This window comes from Anoplopoma fimbria, chromosome 1, assembly GCF_027596085.1.
Source record: "Anoplopoma fimbria isolate UVic2021 breed Golden Eagle Sablefish chromosome 1, Afim_UVic_2022, whole genome shotgun sequence".
Lineage (NCBI taxonomy): Eukaryota > Metazoa > Chordata > Actinopteri > Perciformes > Anoplopomatidae > Anoplopoma > Anoplopoma fimbria.
Window position 1 is genome coordinate 20,549,006 of NC_072449.1, and position 16,641 is coordinate 20,565,646.

Consider the following 16,641-nt stretch of genomic DNA (forward strand, 5'->3'; position numbering starts at 1 on the left):
TGGCAGGTACCGTAGCAACCGAGGACGCGTGTTCCATTCACCGTCACAGTTACAAGAGCATGCCGACTGCTGAGCTTCTTAATCTACAGGGTGCTGTTTTGGTCTCTTATACTGTGTTGTTCTCTGTGTTGGTTTGTCATTGTTGCGATATAATGAGCTTTACTGTTAGGTGCTGTCACTAACTGACAATGTTTTGTTTAGGGATCGACTGAACAAACATACACCATGAGGTTGAAAACGTCGCTGCTGCAGGAACCAAAACATATCCTTTCATGATGCTGTGTGCTGTCTAGCCTCATAGTTGTGTTTCTGTACTGCTGCAATGTATGTTATGTAACACAACGTTAAAAACATTGCTTCTGATTCATAGTGGTGCTATTAATGATAGCACCACTAGAATATAACGTTGATTATAGTAATTGGTATCCCACAATACCCTATTTATTGCAGAAGATCATTTTCAAAACATACCCCCCAAAAAAACTCCCCTAAATCACTTTCCTTAACAGCACATCACATAAGGAACTTGTGAGTTGTGTTGGCTGGACCACAGCAGATGAGCTGTACTCGTGCAGCGAGGACCACCAGATCCTCAAGTGGAACCTGCTTACCAGTGAGACCAGTCTGGTTGTCAAGCTATCAGAGGACATTTACCCCATTGACCTACACTGGTTACCCAAGACCGTTGGCGGCAAGAAACAGAACCAGACTGAGATCTTTGTCCTTACCAGCACTGATGGCAAGTCTCTCTATTCTCTTAAATATGCCTAGTGGGACACTGCTTTGTTTCAGAGTTTTCTCATTAATATATCAGTTTTGTATCACAAGTTGTGGTGAATACAATTATATTTATTTTCACTTCAGGTAGAGGATTGTAATATTGCAGTAGAGAGTGTGTCTGTCTCTGTTCTAGTTTTTAATTAGGCCTTCAATGTTAAATCATCAGAGGCTAATTTTTGTTTTCCATCTGTATATTTGTAATTTCAAACTTGGCAACAGAGTTTGTTTGGTGGTCATCCACATGGCCTCTTATGCCTCTTTTTTTTAGCCTATATTAGATATAAACACACATAATATGGATGTTCTGTTATGGCAGGCAATGTGTGGTCACAACACTAATGGCAGTGTAGGGTTGCATAAACACACCCACAAACTGAAGCAGCAATTTTCTCTGGCAGACTAGAGAATGAGAACTCTGTTATGATTCACTTTTGCAACTTTCTCCTGCTTTTTACATTGTCAAATATAAGTATTTCTATTGTTATTGTTTGAAATGTTTGAAAAGGTTTTTTTTCCTTTGAAAACAAAACATGACAATCACACAATTTTATTTTTTAACTTTGGTGTGTAATGACAGATTTTGTCACACATTTTTAAAGATGGATTATGTTCAGGATATTTAACATATTTTAAGAGATTTGCATGATATAGTTGAAAAACAGCCAAGGTTTTATTGGGTTGAAGGAGTCCATTAACGTGGCTTTCCCTTTACAGCATTTTCTTTTTTTTGTGTATTGCACATACAGTTTCACTTCTCTTCTGTGTGATGAATAGGTTTTTGTCTAGTATTTTATGGTGCTACTTCCTGTCCCTATTTTCACAACTAAATGTAATATTCCAAACATCAAATTAATAACTACACTTCATTATTTTGGAATGCTTAACATTTCCCCGATGACTAAGCAGGATTGCGTAGTCAGATGCATCATTTGCTATTCTACCAGAAATTATATTGTGTGGAATGGAGGCAGGCTTGTCCCAAAGCGTCCTAAATTAGCATGAAGGATATGACTGGGCCTTCTGTTTGGAACAACAGTGTTTCAGTCTCATTCACTTTCACCCTGTGGAACTACAATGTGGTGTCATAATAGATTTCACACATATGTATCATCAGGAATTCCTCAACAAACCATATAGGCTATAAATAGAATTAAAATAGCAAACGGTTGATATGTTGTCATTATAAGTTATCATAAAAAACATCTGCCAGATAACAAGCAAACAAACGAATCAGCCCACAAAAGCTTTGAACAAACAATGTTTGGCTACACAGACAAGGACTGTTGATGGGAGTGCATATGTAAATAGAAATACAACATACATTTTATATTTAATTTAAAAAGATTGTTGTTTATTTCATTTGAAAGAGTCCTTCAGTGAAGCTGGGCATGCCTGTTATATTCACTACCTGCTGGACCAGTAAGATCCACATTTGTTGGAAAGTCCAAATTTAGAAATGGGAGAGAGCAGCAGCATGGTGATTTGCAGTTTTAGGCCACCAGAAATTACATAGAACATGCAGAATTTTTTAATACACACTGCCACTAAGTATATGTTAGGCTAGCGTCCTCAATAACTGTGTCCATGCCTGATCACCCTTCGTGTCTAGGAAATACACAATTGCCCTAATTCTTACCAACAGAAACTCCTTTGTTTGACTCATCCACTTTATGCTATTAGTTTGTAATTTAGCTTGGAGGAAAAAATGTAGCTTTGTTGCTAATTGTGTTACAGGGGATTGACATTTATTTTTATTTATTTTTTAAGCTTAGTTAATGTTTTGCCCTCAGTGGTGTTTTGAATTGGCATAAAAAAAAAAATGTTTGGCCCATTTTCCTCAGTCAGCAACCTAAATCATACTTTTGAAATCATGGTGTCTGTAGACGAAACCCACATGGTAGCAGAGAATAACAGCAGGCAGTAGTGTTCCTCAATTATAGACTGAAAACAACCAGATCGAGCTTACAGTGTGGAATTGCAATACAGTAAGCCTCTTTTTGTCTCTTTACAGGGAAGTTCCACCTGACCACCAAGATAGGGCGTGTTGAGAAGAGTGTAGAGGCACACAAGGGAGCTGTTTTGGCTGGAAGATGGAACTATGATGGAACTGCTCTTATTACGGGTATGATGTCAGGGACATACATATTTTCATTGCCTTTAAAAAAATACTTGAATTCATTAAACATCATCTTTCTATCCATATGATTTTTATCTGTTTATCTAATTACTTAGCTGGAGAGGACGGGCAGATCAAGATCTGGTCAAAAAGCGGGATGCTACGTTCAACACTCACCAGCCAAGGTAAGGCTAAAGACCCTTGCTTTACTTCCCTGACCTTAAGCCACATATTTATCTAGTTTTTTCTGTGAAACTGCTATTCATTATTATATATGGTCACTCAACCAATTTCTTTTTTTCACTCACCTAAAAACCAAATCAACAAAGAGATGTGTGCAGTACTTGAAAGACGAACTGGTAAAAGTAAGGCAATCAAAATATAAAAGATGATTGATAAATCTTGATTCCCATTTGAATGTCAGTTTAAAGCCCCACCTCACTGGACACAAGTAAACACTACCATCTTGCTTTTGTCGTTATTGGATAAGGTTACAGTTATCCATTTATTGCCAGGACTAATTACTCTCTGCAGTATTTCACATGTATATATCGGCTTCAGCTCCGATTGGCAGAAATCGAAACATGACATCCGGGTGGACATGTGAATTTTCACCCCTTTTCCCGTTCAATGCTTTGTGGCGTGCGTTGCAGTGAAAATATGATCAATAGAATCAACAGGGATTTGGACAATAACCAAAGTTTATTAATGTATTTGCACAATGTGCTTAGTTGAAATAAACACTGAATTTACATAGTTAGAATTGAAATAAACCGCCATTATATGCGCTCCTCTACCAGACTCCATTGACAGAAACAGTAATTTTACCTTGCTGATCATTGTAAAACACACTTCATTCAAACTTGACGGAAACAAAATAAAACTCCATTGACAGAAACAGACATTTTCTTTTCACTGTTCCAACGATCACCAACCCTGGTTTGAGAATTTGAAAGAGAGACTGAATAATAAGTATGAGGCCGAAAGTGACAGACCAGGAAAAAAACACAGAAAGACCTACTTGTCTATTGGCAATGGGAAAGGATCTACTGCCTATTTTTAGATAGTTTTCCCATGTTTAAAAATTCTGCATCAGTGTGCCAATTTTGGTGGGTAAAGGGCATAAAGTTTTAGTCCGATACAGTTTTAAGCTGTTTGCATCCATAACAGCTGCCAGCCAGCAGCAGAAGCAATGTCAAGCCAGTCTCGATCAACCAGCTGTAGGCATTTAGTAAACGCAACATAACATACCAACACCAATTACACTCTCTCTGTCTCTCTATCTTTCTATCTCTCTCGCACACAAGCAAACGCGCACACACACACACAACACACACACACACACACACACACACACACACACACACACACACACACACACACACACACACACACACACACACACTCACACACATACTGATGGCTTCTGGTTTAAAGTTGCTTCTTGTGAAAGAGAAAAAAAGAGCAAGAAGCAGAGAACCAACTGAGAGGACCAGGCACACATACCTTCAGTATCATTCATGTGTATCATGGGAGCAATCTACTTCTTCTAGTGCTTTGAAACACAAATTAACCTCCTCATCTGGCTCCTGTTTGACACCAGACTCAGAATAACCAGCCCTGTAGATGAGCCTTTCAAGTCCACTGTTACACATGGTCCCAGATGGCAAATAAAGAGCCACACATTACATGTTTTCAGGTTTTATTCTTCCGACTTTTCTACATTTTTCATAGGAATTGATATTATACTTTCATTACAAAAGTATGTGTGTGGTTATTGCATTCATGAGCGTGCACTTAACATGTATGTTGAAGCTGCCTTTTTACTCGAGCCAGGTCATTTAAAATGACAATCAAGGAGGAAATGTTTTTCAATCCTTGGCTGTGGGATTGTGTGAAAATGTGTGGTGTATGTGCGTATGTCCTGATCTTATTACAATGTAATTGTGCTCAGCACAGCCAAAAGCACAATAAAGTTCCAAAGCTTTATTTAGGAGTAGAGTTTTATTAAAAGCAATAAAAACGTCTCCTAATGATATATATTTTTTTATCCAGCATTAACATTACAGATGGCTTACTTATTAATTGATTCGTCATGCTGTTTGACGTATTAAATGTTTCTTCCCAGTTGTGGGACAGAAAAAAGATGGGGCTGAAGATGAAAGTTGGCTTCTGGGGAAACGGATGGCACACTCCTGCTGAATGACGGGTGCTGTGGAAAGCCTGGCAGGGGAACAGCAATTTAGCCCCAGTCGTTAGGAACATTTTTCCTTAACTGGTTGTTCGGAGAATAAGTTCCTGGGTGTTTGGCTGCTCAAAAGAACTACAGATTTGTAGGACACCTGGCTATAGTAGCATTGCCACAGATGCACACCATCATCCACATTTCACTCGGATCACTGCAGGTGTTGCTTCTCTTGAGAGCCGACAGCTCTACGCACGCACATGCACACGCACACGCACACGCACACACACACACACACACACACACACACACACACACACACACACACACACACACACACACACACACACTACAGGAGCATTCTATTCATCTTTTTTAAGAGGGAGAGAGAGAGCTGTAGGAAGAGGTTGGAAGTGAGTGAGTGAGTGAGTGAGTGAGAGGGAGGAGAGAGGATCTTGCCTCAGCCCCTCTCATCGCCTTTGTCAGGTTTAGATCACGTGAGCAGTCGGCATCTGTGAGAAACCACATGCACCTGGAGTGGGGTTAAATGTCAGGCCCTCTCCTCTCCACACGTGCATAGCCACAATCCGACACACACATTTCCCGCACACATGTGAAGGTACACACACACATTTGTGCTTATGCTGTAGAGGTTATGTTAGGTTTTCTCAGCTGCTGTGTCTGCAAGCTAAGTGCTGTTCCATAGTGTGAGTGAGACGAGATCTCTGAGAGAATTTGATACTTTCTGAGAAGAGGAATTAACACTGCTGTATCCTAGAGCTATTGTTCATACCCCAGTCATACACCAACACTTTTAGTATGAATAAATGAATGAATATGCTATAATAATAATCTTTTAAATATTGCATCACGTAAGAATCAAAGTGCTTTAAATTAGTGCAAGATCTAATTTGATTTTTTCCTCTGTTTGTGCATCTTCCAGGGTCTCCTGTGTATTCTGTGGCCTGGGGTCCAGACTCAGACAGAATCCTCTACACGTCAGGAAGACAACTCGTCATCAAGCCTTTGCAGCCCAGCGCCAAAGTCATACAGGTACACTAACTTTATGTATTCTTTTAAGAGGTAAAAATCTGTGAACTGAAGTCATTGGACAACTAGGATTTAACATGTCATAGTTTTGAAATATTACCTTGTCACTAACGTGTATGTAGTGGTAATTGATATAAAATCAACCAAAAACTGTTATAAGATGAATCATATGGGGCACACAATCAGATTATTTAAAAAATAATAATAAAAAGGTAAACGGACATCCCAATGGATCAGGGAATTAACAACAGTACACACTCACTACAAACCTATTTATTACTGTAATGATTGAAGAAAAATCTGATAAAAGCATAAAGTATCACTTATTACTTTGAATACTATGGACACACCCAATCCCTATAATAATGTATCATAGTTACCCTACAGTTTTTGCCCTGTCAGAGTTTGTGGGATCTGTAGTTGCATTCATTTTCTGCTTTTCCACCTATTTTCTGATTTAGATAATTTTGCTTGTTAATTTTTATCTTGTGTATGGATTTTACCTATACTTTGATCTACCCAATGATCTGACGTCACTGGGCCCTTTGCCTCCTTTTCAGGTAATTTTAAAATAAGCTTGAGGTTCTCTGATTTGGATTTCTAAATAAAGGCTAAATAAAAGGGATAAAAAAAAACAATAGATCTATATGTCTTAAAGTGAGGACCTTGCACACCAGTGAGTACTTTTCTTGTTCATGTATACATTTGTTTATTATTCTTCCTAAAACTGAATACTACCTGGGACCTTAGATAAACAGTGGAGCATTGAATGTCCATCTTATCAACCTTTTCCTCAGCTATTACCATACATGCAGGCACAACACACAGATCATATCCAGTGATGCGAGTTGAACATGTGCAGTCTTGCTCTAAATGGATGAATGTGCGTCAGACAATCAGGGTTAAATATAGGTTTGAAATTACCTCACTTGGGTATCTGATATAAAAGGGGTATGAAAAACAGGACCCCCAGAAGATCTTTTTTGCTCCCTACAATCCCTTACATACACACAACACACATGTGCATGTGTATATGTGTGTTTCCCTTGGGCGCATGGAGTGAACAAGTAGTGTATAAAAATTTGAAAATAGAGTGTAGCCATGCAGAGAAAACAGGAAGAAGGTAGGAACACGGTAAGATAAGGCTAGTGGCAGGCTTTCTGCTCTTTGTTACACGGACTGTAACACATAGAGGGTAAACTCTTAGTTAGGCTGATATGAACTATGTGCAAGAACAAGAATAAATGCCACTCTGGAGCGTATCCTGCTAATCTTTATGTTTTCTCCTCTCTTTTTTTACCTAAAAATAAAAGGATTTATTTGAGATCTCCCCCTCTTCTCTTTAATAAAAGGGAGAAGTTAACTATGGGTAGCACCATTGTGTATTGTGGATATTACATTCTCTCTCTCTCTCTCTCTCTCTCTCTGGCTCTATTCCTGTCTCCCTGTCTCTCTCTAGTGGAAGGCTCATGATGGGATTGTTCTAAAGGTGGACTGGAATTCAGTTAATGACGTCATACTGTCAGGTGGAGAAGACTGTAAATATAAGGTGAGCTGTGTTTGAGTATTCTTTTAGATATCTTGTGGGTGTGATCATTTTTTTTTATCTTTCAAACCATGTCCGCCCTCAACAGGTATGGGACAGCTTTGGTCGTCTGCTTTACTCCTCATCATCTCACGACTACCCCGTCACCTCTTTGTCCTGGGCTCCAGATGGAGAGGTGTTTGCCGTGGGCTCCTTCAACACTCTGCGGCTCTGTGACAAGACTGGAGTAAGAAAAAGCTTTTTACCCTTATAATTTATATATATATATATATATATATATATAGACACATACATATTAGAGAGGAGGTTGCTGCTAAATTGAACTGTTGCAAAAAGAAAAAAAGAACATAGCACATGGATAAACTGAAAGATGTTGCATCAACTTTGTAATGTTGACATAAAGTCAACTTGGCCATAAATCTATTGTCCATTCACTACTGGTACAAGTTAACCCTCAAGAGAGTGGTGCAGGATGATGTATTTTTGTAGGCAGACACGGGAGGCTAATAACATTGCACTGGTTCCCTCAACAGAAAGCCAATGGGATTTTTTCCATTGGATTTTAGAATATTGCAGAAAATAATCAGAGTGGAAAACACAAGTTTATTATACGGATTTTGTTCAGCAAGATAATCTTCACTAATCAACTCCACTGTTGTGATTTTTGAAGTGTTAATGCAATCAGCAGAAGTAAAAAGCAAACAATAGGCTATAAACAAACTACACTACGGCCACGTGATCACGAGTATGCACAACGAGGCTGCGAAGGCTGACAGTTAGCCACCTGTTAGCAGCAGCCTTTTTTAGGACTCATAAAAGCTTCAAAAATCACGAGAGGGGTATTAACTGATGTTTTTTAAATCATATAACAAAACATTAAAATATCTTAAGCTTCCGTTAACCACAAACCTTATTTCAGGCATCTAACCAAAGATCTATTGACTTCGAAATGATCAAACTAGAAGTGCAAAATGCTAACTCATTACTGGGTTTTGCGAGTCATTCCTGCAGCACTCTTGTACTCTTGCATTAACAATGCAATCAGTCGTCCTCAGTCTGATACCCCTTTCACACATGAACGAGCGTTGTCAAAGTGGTCTTGGAAACTGTGTTCCATTGTTTGACAAAGTAATGGATGTTATCATTCTACCTCCTCTACCTTCTCTATTTTTGGTTGATGAAATTATACATATGCGGTTTTAAGGGGCCAATATACTTTCTTAGCCCCACCTCTCCAGTGTTGGATAGGTGGGCTATCATTTATGCAACTTTCCGAAAAACCCAAGTTTCCACATATTTAATGCTTGTTTTGTGTATTTTATATTTTTATTCTCTTCTACAAATACAACATTTTTGCTTTGTAGTCAGTCCAGTCCCCTTTCCCTGAAACATACAGTATATCTGGTACACTGTTTGTACCATTGCAATATGGTTTTATATTGTGTAGCTCATTGTTATAGGCCTCATGCTTTCTCTACATTGTTCCTCTCTGTAAACCACATTAGGCTGAATGCTGCATGTTCTTGTTACCTAGTGCTGATGCTAACTGGAGTTGTAATGAGAGAGGAAATGAGAGAATGATGAACGGTAATTGTTGTTTTATTATTGCTGAACGTTTAGCCAGGAGCAACATTACTAGTTCCCTGCTCTGCCCTCTCAGGACGTTAGGGCTTCTTTGAGTTTACGTGGGGATGTCAGTGTATTGCCGTTTCAGACCTGTTGTAATGAAAACAAACAGCCAGGGCTGGGGTTTTTTGTGTGCTGATCACCAGGCATTTCATGGCCCATTTTGATTTAATTAGGATCAGATTTCTTTCTGGAGCACTAAAACAAATGGGCTGCAGAGAGGTCTGAGTCAACACATGTGTCTTCTCCAGAGGGGTAAGGTGTGTGTTTTGGAGCGTTTACATTAATATAATGTGTAAATTATGAACATCCGAAGGGAGACATTATCCTTAACCATTACATTTGGTTTTCTGAACCAACCTGATTTCGGTAGTTTTTTGGGGAAAATTGCCAGACAAAAGCCGTTCACTGATGAAATCAATGAAGCCAGCTTGTATCCATTTTCACTGTGTAAACAAAAATAGAATTATTGTTCCATTGAAACTATTATAGACAGAACTGAGCACAATTTGCTCCTTTATTTCTTGTGATGATCCGCTTCACCTTACATCCTCCCGTCATGGGTTTGTTTATGTGGCTGGTTTACTCCATTGTTTCATCAATGCCTCCCTTGCTTTGCTGTGGTGTGTCTTGGTTAAGACAGTGTGAGGATGATGATGATGATGATGATGATGATGATTATGGTTCTGCCCTTTTACATATAGAAGAAGGATTTTCCTTCTCCTCCCTAAGCCCCTCAGAGACAGTGTGTTCTGTAGTATGGCGTGGGAGGCTTGCTCAAGAAGGGGGGGCAAAAACCCTCCTTCAAAGGTCACTCCATCTGAATTCTATGTGTGAATTCAGACATACACTCCTTTCAAGTATCAAGTTAGAGAAAGTTATATTTGCACATGTATGAAAACTTGGTCACTGTGCTATAATTACTATAATCTCATTGTGCATGTGGGTTTACACACAAACACAGAAGCAATTACCCCATTACAGGGGCTCTACCTGAGTCGTTCCTGTGGTTTGTTTCAGTGCAGTAAGGGTTAAGCAGTGCGAAGCGCCTTTTTCAGTTACTAGCGTGACTAATGGGAAGGAGTTTCATTCTGTATCTGCTACAATGAAACCTTGCACTTTAACGTATTGCTGCTGGCTCAGCAGGATCAGTCCTGCGCATTTAACCCTTTCACCTCCCGTCCAGCTCAGTTCCCTTTTTCTCCTCCACATTTTCTCCCTCCGTGCACCACAGGACAGATGTAGTTTGTTACCCCCCCTCATTATCACCGTGGAGGGAGGGGTGGCGAACACACTGACACACACACACAGTTTACATCGAGGTAAAAGCACTGGGAAAGATTAATCTTGTTGTTCCAGCGAGCCACACATGGACAAAACACAAAGTTTGTTCTGTTTTGTTCAACATTTAGTTATAACTGAATACATTGTTGAATTATTAATACATCTTTAATTACTTTTGTTGCAATTTTTTTGAGTTTGTAGTTCTTGGTTGTGGACTACGTTTTCTCTTCACATGAGCTTTAGCAGGACACAAAGAGGTTCACTGTCCCTTTTACAAGATTTGGGAGAGACAATAAGTCAGTGTCTGTCTGTGTGCCTGCCATAGTATATGCATGTGCCCACATGCCTGTGTGTGTGTGTCTGTGTGTGTGTGCAACCATTGCCGTGCAAATGTGCCTGCGAGACAGCAGTCTATTTACGAGGCGCTGCAGCTGGTGTCTAGCGTCTGGACCCTGTCACGATCCCTGACACTGTCACTGGCTAACAAGTAGGACTCATTGTGCCAGGCAAGCACCCTCACGCTTCTTTCACTCCGCCTCCCCCTCCCTCCCCCTTCTCTTCACTGTGCTTCTTTTTTTTTTTTTTTTTTACTCCACTGTACCGCCATGCTCACGTACATAAATGTAATATCTGCTTGGTTTTTCACAATATTACATTTTTTTTCTTTTTGAAAACGTTCATGGGTTAGATGAGTAATCATGTTATATATGTCATATGTATTAGGCTCAGCAGATTTGTGTTTCAGAAGCTCTAATGACAAACAAAGAGAACATTTAGCTTTTCTTACGGGACAGATACACAGGACAATGTCCCAAGAACTGATCAAAGTTCAGTGTTTTGCTCAAAGTCATAAGCAGTGCAAAATCTTGTAATCAAGGCCAGATTTCATAATTATTTTACCATACTTCCTTTTGGTTCGATGCTCATTCGGGACTTAGTGAGCATTCAAACTGGAAACAGCCCTGCATTAAAACAACGCAGGCCACCGCAGCGCCTTGCCGGATGACATCACATTATGTTGTGGCAAAAATTTGAGCCTGGTTCAACTTTTTTGCCGGACGCCCCAGGATTTGCCAGACCAGCTCAGCGAAATGAATGAACTGCCTGTATTTTTTCATGCAGGGCTAATATCAATCTGAACATGGCCTTAGACCCATGCCTCATTTAACTTAACTGCTCTAACTGAGGTCTCACTAAAACGTGACTGAGCTTAGTCCTGGTACGATCCAGGTTCCTGTCACACTCCTACCGATAAGCCAGTGTACATCTCCTCTGTTCCTCTCTTCTCTCCGCCCCGTATTTTTCTACTCCCCCCAGTTTTAGGTTAGACTTAACCACAGGCAAAATAGTTCGGATCATCAGATGGTTTTAATGTTAGCCTCAGGCTGAGCCCAGTTCTTACCGACACTTTTGACATGTGTAACAACTAAAATGTCTCTTTCTAAGGGCTGCGCATGCTTGCAGTTTTTCTTACACAATGTAATAACAGCTGTCACCCTCTCACGGTTTTGGGAGATGATTAGTCACAAATCATGTATCAAAGTTATAGCTCATAATGGCAGTGTTGTTTTCAAGAGTAGGGTTTGGAAAAGTGTGAAACCACTGGTATCTACTTGTGGATACTGCCTGTTATTTCATACTATTGTCAAATGGCCCTCAATCATGACAATCAATGATTTTATTATCTCGAGGTGGGATTTCTGCCAGCTCTGCTGTCAAAAAAAGCTTATTCCTTTATCTGAATCTATCCAATTTGTGCTAGGTCATTGGTCCAACAGCTACTCTGTATACACTTAAGTGGGAGATTGAGCTACATCTATTTTACTTATTCTTTGTCTATGAGATACAAGCCTTTTTTCCATAAAGTGTAAAGTGTAATCCCTCTCTATCTTTCCTCCTTTTTGCTGCACATGTCTGCCTCCTCAGTGTGTGTTGGACTACCTCATGCTTATCAGTGCTCCCCCTCTTGGCTCCCTTTCCCTCCTGCCTTCCCCAAGGCCCTCTTTACCTCCTTTTTTTTCTGGGTGAGTCCAGGGGGTCCCCTTAGGGTCTTTGTGAGCCTTGCTCAGCATTGCCACTCTGGGAATGGGACCACGTCCAGCTGGAATCACCATTGCTCCTCTCTCTCTCTCTCCCCCCCCCTTTCCCTCTTTAACGTGCAGCCTCATTTACTATAGGATCTTTGTCTGCCATCCTTATAGCTGCCAACCATTATTTTCTCTCAGAGAGTCTATCACTCTTCACTCTCCGTTAGTCTGTCAGTCTTCTTCTGGTCTTATTTTCTTAGCTGTAGTGTCTTGTCCTCTATGACAAGCCACCTTTGCCCTAATTGCCAGACTTCAGGCATCTTTGTCTTGTCAATGAGTCTCTGCACTAACAGTTTCCCCCCACTATCATTGGGGAGCATATACCTGAGCCTGTGCTGGTAGTTTGCTGCCAGCCACTGGTCAGCCAACATCTGGAAATTGCCGCTGCTGGAAGAGAATAAAACGGCCCAGAGCTCTGGTCCTGATCGTGAACCACTGTTAGTGAAACCATTGTAGATTTATTACACTGAAAGCCTTTATCTGTTTTCATCACATAAGAAGGAGACATTTCGTATAGTGTTGTTTAGATGAAGAAAAATGTTGCTACAAAAGAAGGGAATGGCAGCAAAACTATGAGACATAGGGCATGATCACATACAGGATTTGCCGTTCGAAACACAGGAGAGAGGATGATAAGTAAGTCAAAGTGAAATTATCGGCATGAGTCTGACAAAGACGGAGCATGTGCACAAGAGAAAAGATGGTGACTGGGTGTTTGAAAAAAGACGAGTAAGTTTGAGAGTGTGAGTGTGTCAGAGAGAGAGAGAGAGAGAGAGAGCAAGAGCGAGGGAGCATTGTCAAACAAAGAGAGTCCTGAGTCAGCAGCAGAGCAGTTTTCTCCCCAGGCAACTGGGCAGGGCTACTCCTCTCCCTCCCTCTCTCTCCCTCTTCCTCTCCACTTGCTTTACCCCTCCCTCCCTCCCCTCACAGATCTGTACTTTTGCATGCTAGTATTTCTTGCTCTCTGCACTCTTCCTTTCGCTCTGTCGCTTCATACACTGTTAACCGGTCGAAAGGGAACACAAGTTCTGAAAAGGGCAATTGGGGTCTATCTCACCCTTCAGAGCACTCTTCCCCCAATGTTTTCTCTCGTGCTTTCATAGGAATCATTTTACTGATTTCTTTTAGCACATTTTGATGAGATTTCCAGGCCTGTTGAAGCCTAGTTTAGAGTGTGAACAGCATATGACTGTAAGATTCAGTACTTACATGAAGACTTAATCTATCATCCCAAGGAACTCATTAGTTTCCTCTTGAAGAATGTGAGGATAATGGTTTCTCCTTTGTTGTTCAGGTCCTTTGTGCCGAACAGGCTTTGGTTTTCTGTTTTGCTGAACTTATTCTGGCACCCTCTGTGGAACAGTGTATACTAAGGTCCTTCTTGCAGATGATTGACCTCAATTTTTTTGTGCATGCGTGTGTGTGTGCGTGTGTTTTTGTGTGTGTGTGTGTGTGTGTGTTTGTGTGTTTGTGTGTGTGAGCCGGTAAAAGGCACTTGTTGACATGGTAATACTTTTACACCTCTCTAGAGTTCGGCTAAAGGCTTGCCTTGTTGGAAACCAAAAAGGAGGGGAGCATGAAAAGGAGCTGAGAAAAGAGAGCAGTTGGAGGGGTGGGGGCGGGGTAGTGTGGAACTGTCCAATATATCCTGTAAAGTTGGCCTAGGCAGTGAGGCTTGGAGGATTGGTCTCCATAAAAGACGGCGGTTTCTCTTTCCTTCAGGCCTCTCTCTCTCTCTCTCTCTCTCTCTCTCTCTCTCTCTCACTCCGCTCTTGTCCCTCTCCCTTTTTTTTCTTCACTTCTCCACCCCTCCATCTTTCCTCCCCCAAACGGCTGGAGTAAGCGTATGACAGTGAGACAGTGCCCTGCCAGCCCCTCTGGCAGAGTCATCATTCTTAGCAGCACTAAATCACTACCTCCACTAGCTAGACAAACATGTCACACTGACAGAGAGAAAGAGGCAGAAAGGGAGGAAAGCGGGATAAAATAATATAAGTGGTGAGGATGCAAATACAGGGCTTCGGTGGTGCAAACAAATAAGCGCAAGCAGAGCATGTGTGTGTCACTAGGGTATCACTTCAAGCTTTACTGCCAACCCGGAGTTCATTAAAGGCTGTTATTGAGGAGTAGGGCTGGGCTTGAGGCAATGGACCCAGGTCCAGAAAAGGATGATTTGAAAGGGTTTAATTTTGGCTGCACCCTAGGGTTCCTCCCCCCCTCTGCTGGCTTCAACATGGATCAGAATGGTGTTACGCTTTGCCGTTGACTAATTTATTGACTGGCTGCCTCATTTCATATAATTTGTTATATATGTTTGCCTCCACGGAGAAGTAATGGGCTTGTCAACGCATATGTGCATGTATGCACTTTGGCAACATCCACACTTCTACGTTTTCATTTTAAACCAGGGTTTTAAAATGAAAATGACCTACAGGGCATTTCAGCATTGTTTTGAAATAATTTCCATCCATACTAGCACGCCTGTAAACAAATATCACATGACTATTCACGTACACTTGCCTTGTGGATGCCGGTGTAAACAGGAAGTAGATTGGTAGCTTAGATACAGAAAATACGACTAGAATTATAGTACTCTTTAATAATAAAAAGGTTGCGCTTGATACTTCCTCTATATAGTCAACAGACATATTTTTGTGGATTCTTTTTTTAAAACTTAGTTACAGTGCTGCAGGTCTTGCTATATCTCTCTCTCACACACACACACACACACACACACACACACACACACACACACACACACACACACACACACACACACACACACACACACACACACACACACACACATACAAATTGCTTTACAATGAGCACTTACAAATAAAAGTTTTACTAGATTATACGTCAATAAATTTGGTCAACACGTCTCTCACTTGTTTCCCCTTGGTTTTGTTGTTGTCTGCCAAACTAATAGCTCTGCCGGGTGGCTGAAGTCCCTGTCATACTGGAGAGCATTTATGCTTTTGTTTGTTTACAGTTTCTTTGTAGACTTAACAATAGTTTTACAGAACAAAATAAGCACTGATAAGAAAAGCAATTCCTCCATTTTGTGTTAATCGCCCTCCTCCAGCCAGGAAAACCCTCGGGTGTCTCGGTCTTTGTTTTTAAAGGTCTCCAGTTAGTTAGCATTTCCAAACCACTCAGTTTTTCGAGGTTAAAAACTCTGTGGTGGTATGGACGCAAGGCATAAACGTAGCAAACCATATGCTTTTTAAAATGGAAGCGTAGTAGTGTGGATGAAGCCTTAGCTGCTCATGTATGTTTGTTTGTATAGCTGTTTGGATACCTGTGTTTTCCAAGTACTATGAAAACAGTATTCGTGGGCCTATATGATTTCACAGTAAAGAAGACTAGCCAAAGTTTACGTATAAAAATATTGCAAACGGGACACATAACCCATTGAGGAACAGATAGAGGCGTGCCTGTCAATGTTTTGAAAAAATAACTTTTTGTGTCTGTGGGGATCCAATAGAAAGTTGTCTTAGCTCATTGGCTCCAGTTTAGAAAAAAACTCCAACCTGTTTGTAGGCCATAAGATGAACTAGGTGATCCAGTATACTCTAGACCTGGCTATGTAGGTCCATTGAAGTGTAAAGGGCTGTAGGTGGTGTGCTGTTTGTAGCATTCCAAAACACAGTCAAATACCCAAATTAACTCTATGTGTATGTGTGTTTGCATGCGCATGTGTGCATAGTTGGTGCTAATAGAATTCTGCTGTCCAGCTCACAGCTGTGTCCTACTGATGAGTCCCAGGAGGCCCCAGCATGTGTCTATGGTTACTATGTTGAGGCTCCAGCATGAAACCATGTGTAGATCATTACTCTCTTTTTTTCTCGCTCACTATCTTCTAGTTTGTCTTGCCCCACCCCACCCCACCCCCACTCACCTACCCCTCTCTCTCTCCGCCTCTCCATTTCTCCTTGCACTGCCAAAGCTCCAACCTGTGCCA

General features: G+C 40.8%; 1 protein-coding gene across 1 annotated transcript in view; it reads left to right on the forward strand.

Moving 5' to 3' along the window:
* The first annotated feature begins 521 nt into the window (after positions 1 to 521).
* Positions 522 to 16,641, forward strand: part of ift80 (intraflagellar transport 80 homolog (Chlamydomonas)) — a 35,116-nt gene continuing 18,996 nt past the window's right edge. The window contains exons 1-6 of the mRNA XM_054597715.1: positions 522 to 739; positions 2,792 to 2,902; positions 3,013 to 3,081; positions 6,025 to 6,134; positions 7,591 to 7,680; positions 7,766 to 7,903. Coding sequence (XP_054453690.1) covers positions 3,054 to 3,081; positions 6,025 to 6,134; positions 7,591 to 7,680; positions 7,766 to 7,903 — 366 coding nt within the window. The 5' untranslated portion in view covers positions 522 to 739; positions 2,792 to 2,902; positions 3,013 to 3,053. The remainder of the gene's footprint in view (positions 740 to 2,791; positions 2,903 to 3,012; positions 3,082 to 6,024; positions 6,135 to 7,590; positions 7,681 to 7,765; positions 7,904 to 16,641) is intronic.